Raw genomic sequence first — 20,794 nt, forward strand, 5'->3', positions numbered from 1 at the left:
AATTAGCGTTTAAACAACAGATTGTTATTGCTTTTCAACCCATCTTATTATGTGGTGGGAAAACACCAATTGACGCTTGTATTTCTATAAAGACCGGGAAAGTGAGCTTTTCCCTTGGTTGTTCTTGTATCTGCCTCATTCCACAGCTAAATGTGGCACACCATCATCGAATAAACGATCTGCGCCAGTCGGCACGCAGTCTTTGGTCAGCTGATGGTATCTTTGCGCAGTGGCAAGATCGTAGCCCATGAGGTTTAACCGAGGCGCGATTATTGCTGGTTGAAAACTTAACCCAATACCCCGCCGCGACAACTTGAAATATAGTTGGCTTTGGCAATTTTTGATGGTCTTTCCAGAGACCCATTAATTAGCGTTTAAACAACAGATTGTTATTGCTTTTCAACCCATCTTATTATGTGGTGGGAAAACACCAATTAACGCTTGTATTTCTATAAAGACCGGGAAAGTGAGCTTTTCCCTTGGTTGTTCTTGTATCTGCCTCATTCCACAGCTAAATGTGGCACACCGTCATCGAATAAACGATCTGCGCCAGTCGGCACGCAGTCTTTGGTCAGCTGATGGTATCTTTGCGCAGTGGCAAGATCGTAGCCCATGAGGTTTAACCGAGGCGCGATTATTGCTGGTTGAAAACTTAACCCAATACCCCGCCGCGACAACTTGAAATATAGTTGGCTTTGGCAATTTTTGATGGTCTTTCCAGAGACCCATTAATTAGCGTTTAAACAACAGATTGTTATTGCTTTTCAACCCATCTTATTATGTGGTGGGAAAACACAAATTGATGCTTGTATTTTTATAAAGACCGGGAAAGTGAGCTTTTCCCTTGGTTGTTCTTGTATCTGCCTCATTCTGCAGTTAAATGTGGCACACCATCATCGAATAAACGATCTGCGCCAGTCGGCACGCAGTCTTTGGTCAGCTGATGGTATCTTTGCGCAGTGGCAAGATCGTAGCCCATGAGGTTTAACCGAGGCGCGACTATTGCTGGTTGAAAACTTAACCCAATACCCCGCCGCGACAACTTGAAATATAGTTGGCTTTGGCAATTTTTGATGGTCTTGCCAGAGACCTATTAATTAGCGTTTAAACAACAGATTGTTATTGCTTTTCAACCCATCTTATTATGTGTTGGGAAAACACCAATTGATGCTTGTATTTCTATAAAGACTGGGAAAGTGAGCTTTTCCCTTGGTTGTTCTTGTATCTGCCTCATTCCACAGTTAAACAACAGATTGTTATTGCTTTTCAATCCATCTTATTATGTGGTGGGAAAGCACCAATTGACGCTTGTATTTCTATAAAGACCGGGAAAGTGAGCTTTTCTCCTGGTTGTTCTTGTATCTGTCTAATTCCGCAGTTAAATGTGGCACACCATCATCGAATAAACGATCTGCGCCAGTCGGCAAGCAGTCTTTGGTCAGCTGATGGTATCTTTGCGCAGTGGCAAGATCGTAGCCCATGAGGTTTAACCGAGTCGCGATTATTGCTGGTTGAAAACTTAACCCAATACCCCGCCGCGACAACTTGAAATATAGTTGGCTTTGGCAATTTTTGATGGTCTTTCCAGAGACCCATTCATTACCGTTTAAACAACAGATTGTTATTGCTTTTCAACCCATCTTATTATGTGGTGGGAAAACACCAATTGACGCTTGTATTTTTATAAAGACCGGGAAAGTGAGCTTTTCCCTTGGTTGTTCTTGTATCTGCCTCATTCCACAGTTAAATGTGGCACACCGTCATCGAATAAACGATCTGCGCCAGTCGGCACGCAGTCTTTGGTCAGCTGATGGTATCTTTGCGCAGTGGCAAGATCGTAGCCCATGAGGTTTAACCGAGGCGCGATTATTGCTGGTTGAAAACTTAACCCAATACCCCGCAGCGACAACTTGAAATATAGTTGGCTTTGGCAATTTTTGATGGTTTTTCCAGAGACCCATTAATTAGCGTTTAAACAACAGATTGTTATTGCTTTTCAACCCATCTTATTATGTGGTGGGAGAACACCAATTGACGCTTGTATTTCTATAAAGATCGGGAAAGTGAGCTTTTCCCTTGGTTGTTCTTGTATCTGCCTCATTCCACAGTTAAATGTGGCACACCGTCATCGAATAAACGATCTGCGCCAGTCGGCACGCAGTCTTTGGTCAGCTGATGGTATCTTTGCGCAGTGGCAAGATCGTAGCCCATGAGGTTTAACCGAGGCGCGATTATTGCTGGTTGAAAACTTAACCCAATACCCTGCCGCGACAACTTGAAATATAGTTGGCTTTGGCAATTTTTGATGGTTATTCCAGAGACCCATTAATTAGCGTTTAAACAACAGATTGTTATTGCTTTTCAACCCATCTTATTATGTGGTGGGAAAACACCAATTGATGCTTGTATTTTTATAAAGACCGGGAAAGTGAGCTTTTCCCATGGTTGTTCTTGTATCTGCCTCATTCCACAGTTAAATGTGGCACACCGTCATCGAATAAACGATCTGCGCCAGTCGGCACGCAGTCTTTGGTCAGCTGATGGTATCTTTGCGCAGTGGCAAGATCGTAGCCCATGAGGTTTAACCGAGGCGCGATTATTGCTGGTTGAAAACTTAACCCAATACCCCGCCGCGACAACTTGAAATATAGTTGGCTTTGGCAATTTTTGATGGTCTTTCCAGAGACCCATTCATTAGCGTTTAAACAACAGATTGTTATTGCTTTTCCGTCTTATCTTATTATGTGGTGGGAAAACACCAATTGACGCTTGTATTTCTGTAAAGACCGCGAAAGAGAGCTTTTCCCCTGGTTATTCTTGTACCTGTCTAATTCCGCAGTTAAATGTGACACACCGTCATCGAATAAACGATCTGCGCCAGTCGGCACGCAGTCTTTGGTCAGCTGATGGTATCTTTGCGCAGTGGCAAGATCGTAGCCCATGAGGTTTAACCGAGGCGCGATTATTGCTGGTTGAAAACTTAACCCAATACCCCGCAGCGACAACTTGAAATATAGTTGGCTTTGGCAATTTTTGATGGTTTTTCCAGAGACCCATTAATTAGCGTTTAAACAACAGATTGTTATTGCTTTTCAACCCATCTTATTATGTGGTGGGAAAACACCAATTGATGCTTGTATTTTTATAAAGACCGGGAAAGTGAGCTTTTCCCTTGGTTGTTCTTGTATCTGCCTCATTCCACAGTTAAATGTGGCACACCGTCATCGAATAAACGATCTGCGCCAGTCGGCACGCAGTCTTTGGTCAGCTGATGGTATCTTTGCGCAGTGGCAAGATCGTAGCCCATGAGGTTTAACCGAGGCGCGATTATTGCTGGTTGAAAACTTAACCCAATACCCCGCCGCGACAACTTAAAATATAGTTGGCTTTGGCAATTTTTGATGATCTTTCCAGAGACCCATTAATTAGCGTTTAAACAACAGATTGTTATTGCTTTTCAACCCATCTTATTATGTGGTGGGAAAACACCAATTGATGCTTGTATTTTTATAAAGACCGGGAAAGTGAGCTTTTCCCTTGGTTGTTCTTGTATCTGCCTCATTCCACAGTTAAACAACAGATTGTTATTGCTTTTCAATCCATCTTATTATGTGGTGGGAAAGCACCAATTGACGCTTGTATTTCTATAAAGACCGGGAAAGTGAGCTTTTCTCCTGGTTGTTCTTGTATCTGTCTAATTCCGCAGTTAAATGTGGCACACCATCATCGAATAAACGATCTGCGCCAGTCGGCAAGCAGTCTTTGGTCAGCTGATGGTATCTTTGCGCAGTGGCAAGATCGTAGCCCATGAGGTTTAACCGAGGCGCGATTATTGCTGGTTGAAAACTTAACCCAATACCCCGCCGCGACAACTTGAAATATAGTTGGCTTTGGCAATTTTTGATGGTCTTTCCAGAGACCCATTAATTAGCGTTTAAACAACAGATTGTTATTGCTTTTCCGTCTTATCTTATTATGTGGTGGGAAAACACCAATTGACGCTTGTATTTCTGTAAAGACCGCGAAAGAGAGCTTTTCCCCTGGTTATTCTTGTACCTGTCTAATTCCGCAGTTAAATGTGACACACCGTCATCGAATAAACGATCTGCGCCAGTCGGCACGCAGTCTTTGGTCAGCTGATGGTATCTTTGCGCAGTGGCAAGATCGTAGCCCATGAGGTTTAACCGAGGCGCGATTATTGCTGGTTGAAAACTTAACCCAATACCCCGCAGCGACAACTTGAAATATAGTTGGCTTTGGCAATTTTTGATGGTTTTTCCAGAGACCCATTAATTAGCGTTTAAACAACAGATTGTTATTGCTTTTCAACCCATCTTATTATGTGGTGGGAAAACACCAATTGATGCTTGTATTTTTATAAAGACCGGGAAAGTGAGCTTTTGCCTTGGTTGTTCTTGTATCTGCCTCATTCCACAGTTAAATGTGGCACACCGTCATCGAATAAACGATCTGCGCCAGTCGGCACGCAGTCTTTGGTCAGCTGATGGTATCTTTGCGCAGTGGCAAGATCGTAGCCCATGAGGTTTAACCGAGGCGCGATTATTGCTGGTTGAAAACTTAACCCAATACCCCGCCGCGACAACTTGAAATATAGTTGGCTTTGGCAATTTTTGATGGTCTTTCCAGAGACCCATTAATTAGCGTTTAAACAACAGATTGTTATTGCTTTTCAACCCATCTTATTATGTGGTGGGAAAACACCAATTGATGCTTGTATTTTAATATAGACCGGGAAAGTGAGCTTTTCCCTTGGTTGTTCTTGTATCTGCCTCATTCCACAGTTAAATGTGGCACACCGTCATCGAATAAACGATCTGCGCCAGTCGGCACGCAGTCTTTGGTCAGCTGATGGTATCTTTGCGCAGTGGCAAGATCGTAGCCCATGAGGTTTAACCGAGGCGCGATTATTGCTGGTTGAAAACTTAACCCAATACCCCGCCGCGACAACTTGAAATATAGTTGGCTTTGGCAATTTTTGATGGTCTTTCCAGAGACCCATTAATTAGCGTTTAAACAACAGATTGTTATTGCTTTTCAACCCATCTTATTATGTGGTGGGAAAACACCAATTGATGCTTGTATTTTTATAAAGACCGGGAAAGTGAGCTTTTCCCTTGGTTGTTCTTGTATCTGCCTCATTCCACAGTTAAATGTGGCACACCGTCATCGAATAAACGATCTGCGCCAGTCGGCACGCAGTCTTTGGTCAGCTGATGGTATCTTTGCGCAGTGGCAAGATCGTAGCCCATGAGGTTTAACCGAGGCGCGATTATTGCTGGTTGAAAACTTAACCCAATACCCCGCCGCGACAACTTGAAATATAGTTGGCTTTGGCAATTTTTGATGGTCTTTCCAGAGACCCATTAATTAGCGTTTAAACAACAGATTGTTATTGCTTTTCAACCCATCTTATTATGTGGTGGGAAAACACCAATTGATGCTTGTATTTTTATAAAGACCGGGAAAGTGAGCTTTTCCCTTGGTTGTTCTTGTATCTGCCTCATTCCACAGTTAAATGTGGCACACCGTCATCGAATAAACGATCTGCGCCAGTCGGCACGCAGTCTTTGGTCAGCTGATGGTATCTTTGCGCAGTGGCAAGATCGTAGCCCATGAGGTTTAACCGAGGCGCGATTATTGCTGGTTGAAAACTTAACCCAATACCCCGCCGCGACAACTTGAAATATAGTTGGCTTTGGCAATTTTTGATGGTCTTTCCAGAGACCCATTAATTAGCGTTTAAACAACAGATTGTTATTGCTTTTCAACCCATCTTATTATGTGGTGGGAAAACACCAATTGATGCTTGTATTTTTATAAAGACCGGGAAAGTGAGCTTTTCCCTTGGTTGTTCTTGTATCTGCCTCATTCCACAGTTAAATGTGGCACACCGTCATCGAATAAACGATCTGCGCCAGTCGGCACGCAGTCTTTGGTCAGCTGATGGTATCTTTGCGCAGTGGCAAGATCGTAGCCCATGAGGTTTAACCGAGGCGCGATTATTGCTGGTTGAAAACTTAACCCAATACCCCGCCGCGACAACTTGAAATATAGTTGGCTTTGGCAATTTTTGATGGTCTTTCCAGAGACCCATTAATTAGCGTTTAAACAACAGATTGTTATTGCTTTTCAACCCATCTTATTATGTGGTGGGAAAACACCAATTGATGCTTGTATTTTTATAAAGACCGGGAAAGTGAGCTTTTCCCTTGGTTGTTCTTGTATCTGCCTCATTCCACAGTTAAATGTGGCACACCGTCATCGAATAAACGATCTGCGCCAGTCGGCACGCAGTCTTTGGTCAGCTGATGGTATCTTTGCGCAGTGGCAAGATCGTAGCCCATGAGGTTTAACCGAGGCGCGATTATTGCTGGTTGAAAACTTAACCCAATACCCCGCCGCGACAACTTGAAATATAGTTGGCTTTGGCAATTTTTGATGGTCTTTCCAGAGACCCATTAATTAGCGTTTAAACAATAGATTGTTATTGCTTTTCAACCCATCTTATTATGTGGTGGGAAAACACCAATTGATGCTTGTATTTTTATAAAGACCGGGAAAGTGAGCTTTTCCCTTGGTTGTTCTTGTATCTGCCTCATTCCACAGTTAAATGTGGCACACCGTCATCGAATAAACGATCTGCGCCAGTCGGCACGCAGTCTTTGGTCAGCTGATGGTATCTTTGCGCAGTGGCAAGATCGTAGCCCATGAGGTTTAACCGATGCGCGATTATTGCTGGTTGAAAACTTAACCCAATACCTCGCCGCGACAACTTGAAATATAGTTGGCTTTGGCAATTTTTGATGGTCTTTCCAGAGACCCATTAATTAGCGTTTAAACAACAGATTGTTATTGCTTTTCCGTCTTATCTTATTATGTGGTGGGAAAACACCAATTGACGCTTGTATTTCTATAAAGACCGCGAAAGAGAGCTTTTCCCTTGGTTGTTCTTGTATCTGCCTCATTCCACATTTAAATTTGACACACCGTCATCGAATAAACGATCTGCGCCAGTCGGCACGCAGTCTTTGGTCAGCTGATGGTATCTTTGCGCAGTGGCAAGATCGTAGCCCATGAGGTTTAACCGAGGCGCGATTATTGCTGGTTGAAAACTTAACCCAATACCCCGCCGCGACAACTTGAAATATAGTTGCCTTTGGCAATTTTTGATGGTCTTCCCAGAGACCCATTAATTAGCGTTTAAACAGATTGTTATTGCTTTTCAACCCATCTTATTATGTGGTGGGAAAACACCAATTGATGCTTGTATTTCTATAAAGACCGGGAAAGTGAGCTTTTCCCCTGGTTGTTCTTGTCTCTGCCTCATTCCACAGTTAAATGTGGCACACCGTCATCGAATAAACGATCTGCGCCAGTCGGCACGCAGTCTTTGGTCAGCTGATGGTATCTTTGCGCAGTGGCAAGATCGTAGCCCATGAGGTTTAACCGAGGCGCGATTATTGCTGGTTGAAAACTTAACCCAATACCCCGCCGCAACAACTTGAAATATAGTTGGCTTTGGCAATTTTTGATGGTCTTTCCAGAGACCCATTAATTAGCGTTTAAACAACAGATTGTTATTGCTTTTCAGCCGATCTTATTATGTGGTGGGAATACACCAAGAGGGCAATTGAAAAACAGATAAAAGAAAATTGGAGGAAAAGCTCAGTTTATGCACATGGTGGTGCTCTCTCTTGGCCATATTACAGTTGCTTATGAGGTGGTAGAAGGTGATGTTTTGGATGTTGTTCAGAATGTATAGGATCTGGTGGGTTATATTGAGGAAGTGTAGATGCCAGTATTTCTCTTTAGCCTGGTCTTTGAGAAGGCATTTGATAAGGTGGAACATGACTTTCTGTTTGCAGTGTTGGAGGCCTTTGGGTTTGGTCTGTTGTTTTGTAGGTTTATTTGTACTGCATGCGTGTGCAGTTCCCTCTGTTAAGTGTACTGGCTTTGTTGCACATGTTTTTCAACCTACTAGGTCAATCTGACAGGGATGTCCCAGGTCACATTCATGGTATGCACTGGTGGCGGAGCCCTTCGATTGGCTATCAGGCAGGATGTAGCCGTTACAGCTATTTGTGTTGGGATGTGATTTGTGCTGTGTTTGTGTGTGTTGTATTTTTCATGGTTTCACTAATTCCACAGATTTTATTGTTTACTCTTGGTTGCACGTGTAGTGTTCTTTTAACTCTAATTTATTATCAATATTATTCTGCATCTAGTGTGTTAAGATGTCATTTTAATCACTGCATAGGCCATAGTTATTTGAATTTTTGTGCATTTCTGTCAGTCTTCCCCTGCAATACCCAATTACCCACTTTACAGTGCGCATTTAGTTTTGTTTTTACAGTGGTGATATTAACTCTTAGTGTTCAATTTACAACCTAGAGTGTCTTCACACCATTTGTTGACAGACAATGTGTCTCCACCTCTTCCCAAACGCCAAGCCCATATGGGCAGCACACAAGTACAATATGGGCTCTAGGCTTAGAAGAGAAACAAAGTAATTGGTTTTTCATATCAATCCCAAACAGCAGCAAATTTGTTTTTGTATAGCGCATTATCACAACATAACATTGTCTCAAAGCGCTTTACAGCATCCTTGCCCAAAGCCCCCAGTGAGTAAGCCAAAGGCGACAGTGGCAAGGAAAAACTCCCAAAAAGGAAGAAACCTTGGGAGGGACCAGACTCAAAGGGGGAGCCCATCCTCCAGGGGGCGGCAGGGAGAGTCAATTAGGAGAGATGGTTCAGTGCCAAGTCACACTGTCCAAATCATAAGATGTGGAAGATGACACAGGCAGAACGACGAGCTGGATGCAGGGACATCATGGGTAGAGGCGACGTCACATGTGGGACATCTTGATAGATTGAGGTCTCCAGGCATCACCCCCCAGGAGGAGTATGGGAAATAAAATTTACAATTAGTACTGCCTATAGCCTCCTCTACTTTAACTAACAGTTAGGTGAGTGCAATATGAAGTGCAATGTGCAAGCTCCGGCAGATATGGCTGTGGCAGCATCAGTAGGAGGGAGAGGCAAGTGGGAATGCAGGCATGGGGAGTCCCTGAAATGCCAGTACTCCAATTCCACAAGGGATTGTGAAGCCAAAGTGATAGCACTGACGGTCCGGTTTGTCCAAAGCCAATGGCACCGATCCCCACCCAGCTCTACACCTCACACTATAGGTCTAAATGGGGGTGAGAAGTTAGCTGTAGCTAGAACTAGTGTCCCTATACGCTAAACTAAACAGGTGTGTTTTTAGTTTAGACTTGAATATTGAGAGTGAGCCCGAAACCCGCACAGCCGGTGGAAAGCCTTTCCACAGCTGAGGAGATCTGTCGGAGATAGCTCTGCAGCCTGCCGTAGCTCTTTCTACCTGAGGCACTAGCAGATATCCCATGGCTTGAGAGCGAACCAAGCGTGGAGGGTTGTATGTGGTCAGCAGATCACTAAGGTATTCTGGTGCAAGGCCATTCTGTCCTTTATAGGTTAATAGTAGTATTTTATAGTCAATTCGAGGCTTAATTGGCAGCCAATGAAGGGAGGATAAGGAAAATAAACTATTATTTAATAAATATTCCTTGGAAAAACAAACTGTGGAAAACTGAATTTACAATATTTTCCTTGAGACTTGAAGGAAGAGTCCATTAACTTAACGGAAAACGTGATGGTACTTTTTTTCCAGTACATTTTTTGTTTTTTGACGGATTTTATTTTTACAGTGTGGATGAGGTAGGAATGGTGTTTGCATGTTCATGTGTGTGTTAAACTTGTATAGCTTTACTGTAGCCTTGCTGCTATGGAAGACAAACGGCGGTGGATGGGAGCAGCTGAAAACATCGCTTTTCTTCACCTTTCAGCTTGTTGAACAGCTGGTTTGGTTAAGGACTCTCGCCAGCTCTTTACCAATAAAGGTGTAGTAGCGATTACAGGCACTGCTGTTGTTTTCCGTCACTCCACCAGAGTTCACCATCTCTGTAACGGAACCGTCTCCTTGCTGTTACTGTATAGACGGGCTCCAGCTCCATCTTAATAAAAATACGACGGCATCATTTTCACTGCTGTTGTGTTATCAGTGTTTTTATTGAGGAAAAATATGTGCTGCTTGGGCTGAGTCTCGTTATACTTTTTTATTCACACAAATGCCCATAAATATGTTTCTATCGCAGGTCTGTTTTAGCCGCGAATGTGAGTGAAGCGCTCGCGCTCACCTTGTACTGGTTCCACTCTGTGGACTGGATGCATAGACAGGGTGCTTTCTGTTGAGATGTTGAATCGTTGACGTTGTGCTATTTTGGTAAGCTAATTTCTAGATCCTATTTAACGAATTTACTTGAGTTCTTTGAGGAATCTACAAGAGTAATTGATCACAAAAAGGCCTATGATGTGATCAATTTAGATTTCCAGAAGGCCTTTGATGTTGTTCCCCACAAACGGCTCTTGTTTAAGCTCAAAGCTACAGGGATTTTAGGAACTGAGGCAGCTTGGACTGAAAACTGGTTAACAGACAGGAAGCAGCAAGTAGTTATTAGAGGCACAATGTCACAGTGGGCCTGCGTTCATAGTGGGGTACTGCAGGGTTCAATTTTAGGACCACTATTGTTCCTAATTTACATTAATGATATTGACACTAATATATACAGTAAACTGGTTAAATTTGCAGACGACACCACGGTGGGTCACACGCATACTGATCTAGCAGCACAGAGGCTACAATAGGACCTGGCAGATGAAATTTAACATAGATAAATGTAAGGTAATCCATGCAGGGAGCAGAAATATAAAGTACAGATATTTTATGGGTTCCACTGAAATAAAGGTAGGTAATTATGAGAAAGACCTCGGTGTGTATATTGATGCTTCCATGCCCCACTCTCGCCAGTGTGAGGAAGCAATTAAAAAGGCCAATAGGATGTTGGGTTACATCTCTAGGTGTGTGGAGTTTAAGACAAGGGAGGTGATGCTACGATTATATAATTCCTTGCTAAGACCCCACCTGGAATATTGTGTGCAGGTTTGGTCACCATACCTTAAGAAGGACATTGCTGCCTTGGAAAAGGTGCAACATAGGGCTGTGAGAATGATTCCTGGTCTTAGAGGAATGTCTTATGAGGAGAGTTTAGCTGAGCTGAATCCGTTTAGCCTCGAGCAAAGGAGACTAAGGGGGGATATGATCCAGGTATATAAGATTCTAACAGGTCTGGATGCTGTTCAGCCAAATGATTATTTCAATATTAGTTTAAATACTAGAACTCGTGGCCATAAGTGGAAATTAGCGGGAGAACATTTTAAAACGAATCTGAGGAAGCACTTCTTTACACAGCTTGTAGTTAGAGTATGGAATAGTCTTCCTGTTAGTGTAGCGCAAGCTAAAACCCTGAATTCCTTTCAATCAGAGCTAGATAAGATTTTAACAACTTTGAAATAAAATTCTGCTTAGGGTCCCAATTTGGCCGGGGTGGCCTTGCTACCTATTGGGTGCACAACTTGGGTGGTGAGTCTCTGACACTTATTTTGGGGGGGTGTGGGATGACAAATTTTGGAGTACATGAAATACACCATTTATTAGATAACTGTCATATCTTATTGAGGAAAGAAAGGCACTATGACAGTCTGTTTCTTCACTTCCACATCTAATTAAAGTGAACAAACAATGTGAAAAAGATAACACTTATTGCATTGTATTCTAGCACTACACCATCTAACCCTCCCCTACTTAAAATGAAATGATGATATTGTACTGATCCCTGTGGGGAAATTATCTTCTTGGCTATCTCATCTTGCTCTCCATGAGACACAGACACGTGTAGGTGAGAAGCTTGTGAGCTTGGCAGCAAAGTGCAGCACCACCATGGAGCTGGGGTTAAGGGCCTTATTCAAGGGCCCACAGACGTGACTATTCTGCAGAGGCTGGACTCAGACCAACAACCCTCCAACCACAAGCAGAGGCTTAGTGTGCTGAGCCAGACACCATCCCCTTGTGTTGTTTATACTGTAATAGGTCCCCAAATTATACATTAAATGAACATTGTTTTACTGAGGAAACAGAGCAGGCGTACAGTCTCACTCATATCGTTCTTCTCTGGACTCGGTTACCCACAAACTGCGTGAACAGCTACAGGAACCCAGGTAGCCCAAAATACGCAGTGTAATACCTAAAACTACTAACTTGGTTTAAGGGGCTGAATTATATTGCTACAGGACAAGAGGTATGTATGTGACAGCATGCACCCTCACTCTATAAAAACATCGTTTCCTGTAAACCAAAACAAGAATGCTAAGAAGAGCCAGCAGACACAATGCAGTTACTATGCCCAGAAGGGGGCTGCTCTGAATGTGTGCAGTGCCATTGGCACAACCTGCAGAAAAGGGAGCAGGATCGGTGGTCAAAGGCTGAGAATCCAGGGCTGAAGGTGCATCTGTGGAGGACCTAGGAACAGTAACAAGAAGGTACAGATGCGTGTTGAAAGATTAGCAGCAGGTTTACAATAAACCAAACACCTAACTATTATCTTCATGGAGTTAGAGCAAAAGACTGTTACATTAGAGTAACAAAATAGAGGAGAATGGAACAAGATAATGAAGACACACCTGTCAGTGGCGAAGGAGCCAAGAATGCGAGTGGCGGGATAGAAGGGGCTATCCTGCTGTGGGGGAGGGGCAGAGAGACACAGCCTCATGTCAGGACAGGAGACGACCCCATGGTAACCTGGAACCTTTGAAATAATGGATATGCAGAGATTCATCATTTGCACTGCATAATGACATAGCCAAGGGTTGGGGTCCACAGTGCTCAAACATTCATATGATAAAACAGCCCAGAGACAAGAATCACACATGCTGTTCTAGGGCCACGGGTAGCATGTACAACACAGCAATGCCACTTATCTGGGTAAATTACCCCCCGCTACCTGAATAGAAGTGCCAACAGGACAGTCCATCCATTCAGAACCAGACACCTTTACTTCGTACTGGTTTATCCCAGTACACCGATGCCTGTAACACCGACCTTCCGGTGAATCACTTACAGAGCGAGAAATATTCTGTGGGCAGAATGAAAGTAAAGCGGTGTTATATTTTTATGAGGCTTTACACTCCATTCCTATCATTATGCTTATTCATGAGGTATCACAAAATGTAGTTTAAATGCAGTTCTGTAATCACACTGCCTGGCCAAAAAATTCTTTATAAAATTCAGCATTTGAATTTAAATCGCCAAATACTTAACCCAATGACTGGATCATTATTACAGCAATATTATGTAGCAATAAAGTGAAGTCAGCTGAGTACCTGAATCTACTGAATGGCCAGAATACGACAAATGGGTAATTTTCTTCCCTAATGGCATTTTCACATATGATTTAGCCACCACAGAGTCCTGACCTTAACCCTATTGAAAGTCTAGGATGTGCTGGAGAGGACTGCGCAGTGATATGACTCTCCCATTGTCAATACAAGATCTTGCCAAAAAATTCATGCAGATTTGGATGAAAATACATTTTGTGATGTGGCATAAGCTCCTAGACACAATGTGCTCTGTAATGAAAGCTAAAGGTGATCCAGTGAAATGGTAAAAGGGCGCTGTTATGCTTTTTGGGTTTTCCCATTTCCTTTAGTGTGTTATACACAGTGGTGTGAAAAAGTGTTTTCCTGATTTCTTATTATTTTGTATGTTTATCACACGTAAATGATTCAGATCATCCATCCATCCATCCATCATCTCCTGCTTGATCCAAGGTCGGGTCGCGGGGGCAGCAGTCTCAGCAGGGAAACCCACACTTCCCTCTCCCCAGCCACTTCATCCAGCTCCTCTGGGGGAATCCCGAGGCCTTCCCAGGCCAGCCGAGAGACATAGTCCCTCCAGCGGGTCCTGGGTCTTCCCCGGGGCCTCCTTTCAGTGGGACCTGCCTGGAACATCTCACCAGGGAGGCGCCCAGGAGGCATCCTGAGCAGATGCCCGAGCCACCTCATCTGGCTCCTCTCAATGCGAAGAAGCAGAAGCTCTACTCTGAGTCCCTCCCGAATGACTGAGCTCCTCACCCTATCTCTAAGGGAGATCCGCCTGTCGATCTTCCGCTCCATCTTTCCCTCACTCGTGAACAAGACCCCAAGATACTTAAACTCCTCCACTTGGGGGAGGACCCCATCTCCGACCCGGAGAGAGCATTCTACCCTTTTCCGGCTGAGGACCGTGGTCTCAGATTTGGAGGTATTAATTCTCATCCCAGCCGCTTCACACTCAGCTGTGAACTGTCCCAGTCATGGTCCGATGAAGCCAACAGAACCACATCGTCTGCAAAAAGCAGAGACCTAATCCTGAGGTCACCAAGCCGGACACCCTCAACACCCTGGCTGCGCCTAGAAATTCTGTCCATAAAAGCTATGAACAGAATCGGTGACAAAGGGCAGCCCTGGTGGAGTCCAACCCTCACCGGAAACAAGTCCGACTTACTGCCGACAATGCAGATCAAGCTCTGACACTGGTTGTACAGGGACCGAACCACCCTTATAAGGTAGTCCAGCACCTCTTACTCCCAGAGCACTACCCACAGGACTCCCCGAGGGACACGGTCGAATGCCTTCTCCAAGTCCACAAAGCACATGTAGACTGGTTGGGCAAACTCCCACATACCCTCACAGACCCCGCTGAGAGTATAGAGCTGGTGCACTGTTCCACGGCCAGGGCGAAAACCACACTGCTCCTCCTGAATCCGAGGTTCGACAATCTGGCAGACCCTCCTCTCCAGAACCCCCGAATAGACCTTACCAGGGAGGCTGAGGAGTGTGATCCCCCTACAGTTGGAGCACACCCTCCGGTCCCCCTTCTTAAAGAGTTGTCTATTTCAGAGTTATAGACAGAATGAAGAAAAATTCTGTGTTTTTCAAACATTGGGGCATGCAAATCGACTGAAGTATACCCCAATAATAAAACTATGAACAGTGAAATAATAATCAACAGGAAGATTTAAAAACAAATAGCAGTCAACATAAAAAGCCTGACCTCTCTGCTCAGGTTGGAGAAGAAACACCGGCTCTCTGGGCTGTAGATTTCTCCACTCCATTCCTCTGCCTTATTTACCTTATTGTTCCTTTCCTTCGAGCACTCGCTCTGCAGGACCAAAGAAGGGGAAGAGCAGAGTCACAGAACAACAGACGGGGTTGTAGTGAAATCCATAAATGAGTCTGAAAACTGAAATGAAAAACAGACTGAGATAGAGATAAAAGGATACACACCTCATTAGTCAGAGGCTTGTAAACGCGACATCCTTCCAAATATTGATCACTCTGGCACACCCCCTTGTGGAAATGAAGGTAATGACAGCCTAATCCACTTGTTACAGGAGCACAAAAGCAGAAAGCAAGAATGTTGGAGATTAAATCATTTCATGACTAAACATAAAATGTTTTACAGCACAAAATTCTCTCTTCTACATAGAACGTATAGATATGTAAAAGGTGATTATAATACCTGCCTGCGCAGAAGAAGGTGGATGAGATGTCATGACAGGTGGCCAAGGACCCAAACAGTGACCCTTGCCCTCAAGTAGATGTAAACACACAGACTTACTCACAGAAGACATATGCAGTACAGAACACAACCACTGAGTGGCACTGGCTCACACTGCACTTTCTGATATACTCACAGATGTTCTAAAGCAGAGGTGGGCAATTATAACAATCGTTTTTTTAGAACATACACACATACATACATAGATTTTCTATACCCGCTTGTCCTACCCCGGCCGCTATGAGTCCAAGCTGTCGCAGGGCACACACACACCATTCACTCACTCATGCACACTTATGGCCAATTCGGTAACTTCAATTCTATTTTGAAACAATTTCAATATAATGTATATTCCAGGGGCGGCATGGTGGTGCAGTGGTTAGCACTGTTGCACTGTTTGCATGTTCTCCCCATGTTGTCGTGGGGTTTCCTCCGGGTACTCCGGTTTCCCCTCACAGTCCAAAACCATGCTGAGGCTAATTGGAGTTGCTAAATTGCCCGTAGGAGTACATGTGTGAGTGAATGGTATGTGAGTGTGCCCTGCGATGGACTGGCCCTCCATCCTGGGTTGTTCCCTGCTTCGTGCCCATTACTTCCGGGATAGGCTCCGGACCTCCCGTGACCCACTAGGATAAGCGGTTTGGAAAATGGATGGATGGATGGATGGATGGATATTCCATGCTGCATCCAAAATGGTTCATACAGAACCACTTTGCATATCATCAGTGCAGAAATTCCTCTTTTCCCCTCCTCAGCCTCTCATTCTCTCCAATCACCATCCTTTCCACATGCTCTCCTGACTCCGATCTCCTCACCTTCTCCCCATTCCATCCTTTGAGCTGCACTCTGGTTGACATAGTACCAGCCGGTATCCTGCAAGGCAGCCAAGGTAAGTGGATCAACTCGTACCAATTCCGGTCTGTCCAGTGCTGCTGCCATAATGGACCCTTGCAGAACCCGGGCCTCCCAGTGCGATGAAGGCTCATTGGCTGCCTGAGGGAAAGAAGGAAAGGTGAAAAGTGAGTACAAGTGAGTACAAGTGAGTACATATAAAGAGTGCAAGTCAGTACTAGTACTAGTCAGTGCATAACAGAGGACCAGAACTATTTTGTTTTCACCAGCAGCATAGAGCCAAGGTTCACTGTGCTTTCAAAAAATGTGTGAAACTGAAGTGGGGGTCCTCCTATGACAAAGTTTGCCAGCTTGAAGGGGGGGAGGTCGACTGCATGGTCTGGAGTCAATTGTGTTTTGATCTAGATGCAGACCAGAGTCCGGCAGTAGGTGATAAACAGCGTACAGGCCATTATGACAACCCAAATGATACGAGTATTAAGACATACAGTATAGATAGTTCTAGTTTATCAGTAATGACATACAAACTGAAAACACAATCACTATACAGCAAGTGATGAACACACAATCAAATTACTGAGGGAACATGTGAAAAAGCATGTGAACGTCAACACAAATCGCAAACTGTAGAATGTAACCAGTACCAGGTTCTCCAGAGGGCCACCCAGCTCTTCCTCAGAGGACCCCAAATGTTTCTGCATGGCACGGATAACAGATGGGGTGTAGATCCTCACCTGACCAGTCCCATCTATGTTCGTCACCTGACCATGAGATACGCAGTCCTCCCCAACTATATAACACAGTAACACACACATAACCAGTACCTCACTGATATGATCCAGGTTAGCGTCACAGGTCAATACAAAAGAAGCATGCACCAAAAAGATGCTATAAGCTTAACAAGGCAACCAATCATAACAGTGTCTTTCAGATTGTAAGAGGAGACAGAAGCACATATAGTGACAGACTTCTGGATGAATGGGAACAATCCTTCCACATGTCAAAAAGCTCTTTGGAAAATCCAAGCACATGGAACAGCTCGTGCATAATGGTCTGCAAAAAGGCAGAGAATTAATGAACTTTACTAATGACAGTAATAAAAGTAATAATGACAGTAGTACTTATGTAACAGGAGTAATGTTATCTCTAGTAACGGCAGGAGAGCACCACTGTTACCTGCACCATGCGGGAATGGCTATAACTTTCCCCATGAAACGCACTCCTACAGATGACGACAACTCCAGCCAGTGGCCGACCACGTCGATCTGTCTGACAATGGGCTGCGTAAGCCAGAACACCAGGCTGTGGGGTTGGGGAGTACGAGAAGGACATGTATGAGGACAGAGGTGATGTGCAACTCGAACGAAATAACATCCCTCAATATTTCATATCCACTTATTCAATGCAGGTATGCTCAGACCTTGCCAAATCTTGTACCCTGTCTCAGAAGACACTGGGCACAAAGAAGGGGGCACCTTGGATGGGATGTGAGAATTTCGAAGAAATATCACAACCAGGGGCATAGATTTGGGTACAGATGGTAGGAATATGTGCCTACCAATATTGTAGGAGTACCATGCGTGTTTAGGGGAGCAGGGGGGGGGGGTCGAGGCACATTTGGTCCCTACCAATTTTTAAACCAAACCTACCAACTTTATTACAACAAAAAGAAGTTCATCCACAATTGATCTCTTACTTCTGCATGGCACTTGTCGGTACTGCGGGTGTGAAGATACAGCACAAAGTCTGTGTCAGGAAGCCCCCTGCCCTCTGATCTGAGAACTAGCATGGTTGGGGAGTTTGGGTGGAGATAAACACTGCAGCCACTCAGGTGGTCATCAGGGATCTGCCATTCAGGAAGGGGGCACGACAGTCAGAAAGAGTGCCCTCTAGTGTTAGGGGCATCAGTGGGGTGACGTGAATAGATCAATAAATCCTCCCATGTTACTCACAGTGACATCGAGGCAATTCTCCATTCTGTAGTGCTCATTGGCTCTCGCGCACCTAATTAAGAAGAAGGTGACTGATAGGTTACAGCAACCCAGTTAGGTTTCTCTAAGAGGCGCCAGCATGCAAATACATGTTTCATAATTGCAGGTGCAAACTGTCAAGCACACATTTCATCAAGGTCAAAAGTACAGGCTCACAGACTTGTTGTAGTTGGTCACAGTAGCGTTCTTCCAGATGAACTTGCAGAACTTGTTGATGTCTCTACTGAGCAACATCCGACCAGGGATTCTGTCCACTATGAGGATCATAAGTCATTAGTGCACAGTCATTAGTGTCAGGTAGTGAAATTATGAGTTTGCTCCCGACGAGGAAGGTACCCAGATAGTAAAATTACAAATTGAATGTCTCCCCTAAAATTTTTCAATCCTACACCACTAAACACACCTCGTCGCCAACTTAGATATGGTTGCATGATACATGACAGTATGGATATATGCCCCATTCTTATATCTAATAAACTTCAATTCCCAGTACCTGACAGAATATCAGAGACAATTTTGACAGCCTTGGACGTGGCCAATTCCAGTCGCTTTCTTTCCACATGTGACACGGCAAAGCTCTCCTGGGGAATCCATGTTCTTATTCTGATTGGCAGAAGACCTGATGAATTACTTTGTGTTTGTGTCCTTGCGGTAATTTGCCTGATTATCCTCTGGTGGTTCTGGGAGGCGTCTCTGTCAGTACGTTGAGGAGCTTTTGGATTAGTGTTCCTGGTTTGATTGTCTCCTGTGTGTTGGGGAGAGGTCGGCTGGTTTGGCGGTGGGCTCACTGCTCTGACCCATGGCTGGATATCATCAAAAATGCACTTCTGATTGGCCATTGGAAGGCAAAGCAACGGCAGCCATAGGAAAATCTTCCTCATCGTCCTGGAGGAAGACAGGATGATAGGCGGCTTACATTTGGAGGGACTCTCTCACATATAAATATGTATATGTACAGTACTGTGCAAAAGTCTTAGGCAGTCCAAAGAAATGTTTAAAGCTGTTTATCTGGGTAGCAGTTTATCTGTTTATCTGGCTTAGAACAATTTAACATTAGAACATGTGCAAATTAAGAGTAACACAATAAAAACTAGTACTAATTTCTCCTGTTTTCTAAAAAGTTACTGATATCTAGTTGGATGGCTAGATGAACACCGCTTCAGTTCCCAAACTTCTCAGGGGCACCTCAGCCGTTCCATGATTTTGTTCAATTTCACCAACAGCTCAATCAAATAATATATTGCTTTAAAAAGTCAGTGAGAGATTGACTAGCTGTATGAGGCCAAGTCAAAAAATACATGGCTGCACTGGACGGTCGCTGCAAATACTAGGATGATTTTAGCAGAGGTTCTGAAATGGCGAAGCTGACACACTTTGACGGGCATAATATCATAGTTTTACACCAACAGGAGGATAATCTAAACATCATTTTCTTTGCTTTTGTAATCAGTTAGTTATTTTTAATTAGTATGAGGAAACATATTTACAGTGTTTTGATTTAATATTTTGTAAATGATTTCGGAAGAGAATAACCACTCCTGGGTGTCATTTTTTGGATGTAAGATTACACAAATAAAACACATTTGGAGACGATGGCCAAACCTGATTGGGCCCCACCAAGTTGCCCATTTTACCCCTTATGAGCCCCACATGGTCATGTTGGATGGGATGGGATGCAATTCATTACGCTTTCTTTATTTTGCTAAATATTTTGTAGCGTAATGGTGATGCGGGAGATATTTACGAATAAAGAAATAAATAAAGTTTTACAATTTCTTTTTCCTGTAGTGATTTTACACTGTTATTATTGGCATTGGAATATGTAATGTTTTTAAAACGAATAAGTATAAATGCTGTTTAACTCAGCTACGTTTGTCTCGCCATGAGCTATTCCAGCGTTAACTGTGGAATCTTACACTTGCTATAATTAGCAATCAGTAATATAGACCTATATAATAATTTTAAAAACCATTATTACCACCTAACATTCGCCTTTTCTGTATAGTATTTTGTATATGGATTTTTTACGTACTCACCGGTCCAGTTTTATTGTCTCCTTCTGTTTACGGAATGATTCAAGGTCTCATCCCTATAAGTTTGTATATTTGTCTAAAGTGAAAAAATAATAATACCAGACGATCAGGCCAAGATCCGTTGCAAGATGTAAGTAGTGTTGCAAGTACTTCTACACCTAAAAGAGTGTTTCGGTGTAGGGCAGCGATGTCCGGTTCGTTGTGTGCTTGAAGGGCGGCAGTAGGCGAACTCAATCTCATTTAGGCTCCCCCTCCTCTCCAGAAGAACGGAGGTGAATCGCTACTTTTAACACGTTGTTCCTTCATGTTACCTGCTTGTGTCTCTCTCCGCCTCCTTTCTTAAAGAAAAGCTATTATTTCTATGCCTCCCCCTCCTCTTTCTCACA

At 43.8% G+C, this 20,794-nt stretch overlaps 1 protein-coding gene and 20 non-coding genes across 21 annotated transcripts; 20 read left to right on the top strand and 1 right to left on the bottom strand.

Annotated features, from left to right (window-relative positions):
- Positions 1 to 218: 218 nt before the first annotated feature.
- Positions 219 to 359, top strand: LOC125705459 (U4 spliceosomal RNA). Its single transcript, XR_007381571.1, has one exon. It is a non-coding gene; the product is annotated as a U4 spliceosomal RNA (small nuclear RNA).
- A 224-nt stretch (positions 360 to 583) lies between these two features.
- On the top strand, positions 584 to 724 carry LOC125705460 (U4 spliceosomal RNA). Its single transcript, XR_007381572.1, has one exon. It is a non-coding gene; the product is annotated as a U4 spliceosomal RNA (small nuclear RNA).
- A 224-nt stretch (positions 725 to 948) lies between these two features.
- On the top strand, positions 949 to 1,089 carry LOC125705498 (U4 spliceosomal RNA). Its single transcript, XR_007381610.1, has one exon. It is a non-coding gene; the product is annotated as a U4 spliceosomal RNA (small nuclear RNA).
- A 361-nt stretch (positions 1,090 to 1,450) lies between these two features.
- On the top strand, positions 1,451 to 1,591 carry LOC125705495 (U4 spliceosomal RNA). The gene has a single exon (XR_007381607.1). It is a non-coding gene; the product is annotated as a U4 spliceosomal RNA (small nuclear RNA).
- Positions 1,592 to 1,815: 224 nt separating this feature from the next.
- On the top strand, positions 1,816 to 1,956 carry LOC125705505 (U4 spliceosomal RNA). The gene has a single exon (XR_007381618.1). It is a non-coding gene; the product is annotated as a U4 spliceosomal RNA (small nuclear RNA).
- A 224-nt stretch (positions 1,957 to 2,180) lies between these two features.
- LOC125705520 (U4 spliceosomal RNA) lies at positions 2,181 to 2,321 on the top strand. Its single transcript, XR_007381634.1, has one exon. It is a non-coding gene; the product is annotated as a U4 spliceosomal RNA (small nuclear RNA).
- A 224-nt stretch (positions 2,322 to 2,545) lies between these two features.
- Positions 2,546 to 2,686, top strand: LOC125705461 (U4 spliceosomal RNA). Its single transcript, XR_007381573.1, has one exon. It is a non-coding gene; the product is annotated as a U4 spliceosomal RNA (small nuclear RNA).
- A 225-nt stretch (positions 2,687 to 2,911) lies between these two features.
- On the top strand, positions 2,912 to 3,052 carry LOC125705506 (U4 spliceosomal RNA). Its single transcript, XR_007381619.1, has one exon. It is a non-coding gene; the product is annotated as a U4 spliceosomal RNA (small nuclear RNA).
- Positions 3,053 to 3,276: 224 nt separating this feature from the next.
- LOC125705445 (U4 spliceosomal RNA) lies at positions 3,277 to 3,417 on the top strand. The gene has a single exon (XR_007381557.1). It is a non-coding gene; the product is annotated as a U4 spliceosomal RNA (small nuclear RNA).
- Positions 3,418 to 3,778: 361 nt separating this feature from the next.
- LOC125705462 (U4 spliceosomal RNA) lies at positions 3,779 to 3,919 on the top strand. Its single transcript, XR_007381574.1, has one exon. It is a non-coding gene; the product is annotated as a U4 spliceosomal RNA (small nuclear RNA).
- A 225-nt stretch (positions 3,920 to 4,144) lies between these two features.
- Positions 4,145 to 4,285, top strand: LOC125705507 (U4 spliceosomal RNA). The gene has a single exon (XR_007381621.1). It is a non-coding gene; the product is annotated as a U4 spliceosomal RNA (small nuclear RNA).
- A 224-nt stretch (positions 4,286 to 4,509) lies between these two features.
- Positions 4,510 to 4,650, top strand: LOC125705463 (U4 spliceosomal RNA). The gene has a single exon (XR_007381575.1). It is a non-coding gene; the product is annotated as a U4 spliceosomal RNA (small nuclear RNA).
- Positions 4,651 to 4,874: 224 nt separating this feature from the next.
- LOC125705464 (U4 spliceosomal RNA) lies at positions 4,875 to 5,015 on the top strand. Its single transcript, XR_007381576.1, has one exon. It is a non-coding gene; the product is annotated as a U4 spliceosomal RNA (small nuclear RNA).
- Positions 5,016 to 5,239: 224 nt separating this feature from the next.
- LOC125705465 (U4 spliceosomal RNA) lies at positions 5,240 to 5,380 on the top strand. Its single transcript, XR_007381577.1, has one exon. It is a non-coding gene; the product is annotated as a U4 spliceosomal RNA (small nuclear RNA).
- Positions 5,381 to 5,604: 224 nt separating this feature from the next.
- On the top strand, positions 5,605 to 5,745 carry LOC125705466 (U4 spliceosomal RNA). Its single transcript, XR_007381578.1, has one exon. It is a non-coding gene; the product is annotated as a U4 spliceosomal RNA (small nuclear RNA).
- A 224-nt stretch (positions 5,746 to 5,969) lies between these two features.
- Positions 5,970 to 6,110, top strand: LOC125705468 (U4 spliceosomal RNA). The gene has a single exon (XR_007381580.1). It is a non-coding gene; the product is annotated as a U4 spliceosomal RNA (small nuclear RNA).
- A 224-nt stretch (positions 6,111 to 6,334) lies between these two features.
- Positions 6,335 to 6,475, top strand: LOC125705469 (U4 spliceosomal RNA). Its single transcript, XR_007381581.1, has one exon. It is a non-coding gene; the product is annotated as a U4 spliceosomal RNA (small nuclear RNA).
- A 224-nt stretch (positions 6,476 to 6,699) lies between these two features.
- On the top strand, positions 6,700 to 6,840 carry LOC125705499 (U4 spliceosomal RNA). Its single transcript, XR_007381611.1, has one exon. It is a non-coding gene; the product is annotated as a U4 spliceosomal RNA (small nuclear RNA).
- A 225-nt stretch (positions 6,841 to 7,065) lies between these two features.
- On the top strand, positions 7,066 to 7,206 carry LOC125705479 (U4 spliceosomal RNA). The gene has a single exon (XR_007381591.1). It is a non-coding gene; the product is annotated as a U4 spliceosomal RNA (small nuclear RNA).
- A 221-nt stretch (positions 7,207 to 7,427) lies between these two features.
- LOC125705482 (U4 spliceosomal RNA) lies at positions 7,428 to 7,568 on the top strand. Its single transcript, XR_007381594.1, has one exon. It is a non-coding gene; the product is annotated as a U4 spliceosomal RNA (small nuclear RNA).
- A 7,090-nt stretch (positions 7,569 to 14,658) lies between these two features.
- Positions 14,659 to 20,733, bottom strand: LOC125705238 (leishmanolysin-like peptidase 2). The gene is made up of 13 exons (XM_048971681.1): positions 20,720 to 20,733; positions 18,869 to 19,260; positions 18,536 to 18,629; positions 18,337 to 18,388; positions 18,081 to 18,230; positions 17,561 to 17,686; positions 17,353 to 17,437; positions 17,029 to 17,174; positions 16,348 to 16,525; positions 15,494 to 15,563; positions 15,259 to 15,355; positions 15,026 to 15,133; positions 14,659 to 14,670 (listed from the first exon to the last, which is right to left on the bottom strand). Exons 2-13 carry the CDS (start codon positions 19,254 to 19,256, stop codon positions 14,659 to 14,661), a joined length of 1,506 nt encoding a protein of 501 aa, XP_048827638.1. The 5' UTR covers positions 19,257 to 19,260; positions 20,720 to 20,733.
- Positions 20,734 to 20,794: the final 61 nt, after the last annotated feature.

The sequence above is a fragment of the Brienomyrus brachyistius genome, chromosome 12 (assembly GCF_023856365.1).
Source record: "Brienomyrus brachyistius isolate T26 chromosome 12, BBRACH_0.4, whole genome shotgun sequence".
Classification (NCBI taxonomy): Eukaryota; Metazoa; Chordata; class Actinopteri; order Osteoglossiformes; family Mormyridae; genus Brienomyrus; species Brienomyrus brachyistius.

Bases quoted from the DNA above. Each gene is read 5' to 3' on its own strand.
- LOC125705238 (XM_048971681.1), bottom strand. From the start codon at position 19,256: ATGAGGAAGATTTTCCTATGGCTGCCGTTGCTTTGCCTTCCAATGGCC. The intron at 18,231-18,336 runs GTGAGTAACATG...CCTGAATGGCAG, and splicing joins AGAATTGCCTCGATGTCACT to ATCCCTGATGACCACCTGAG. The intron at 15,134-15,258 runs GTGTGTATCCTT...TTGGTCCTGCAG, and splicing joins ACAAGCCTCTGACTAATGAG to AGCGAGTGCTCGAAGGAAAG.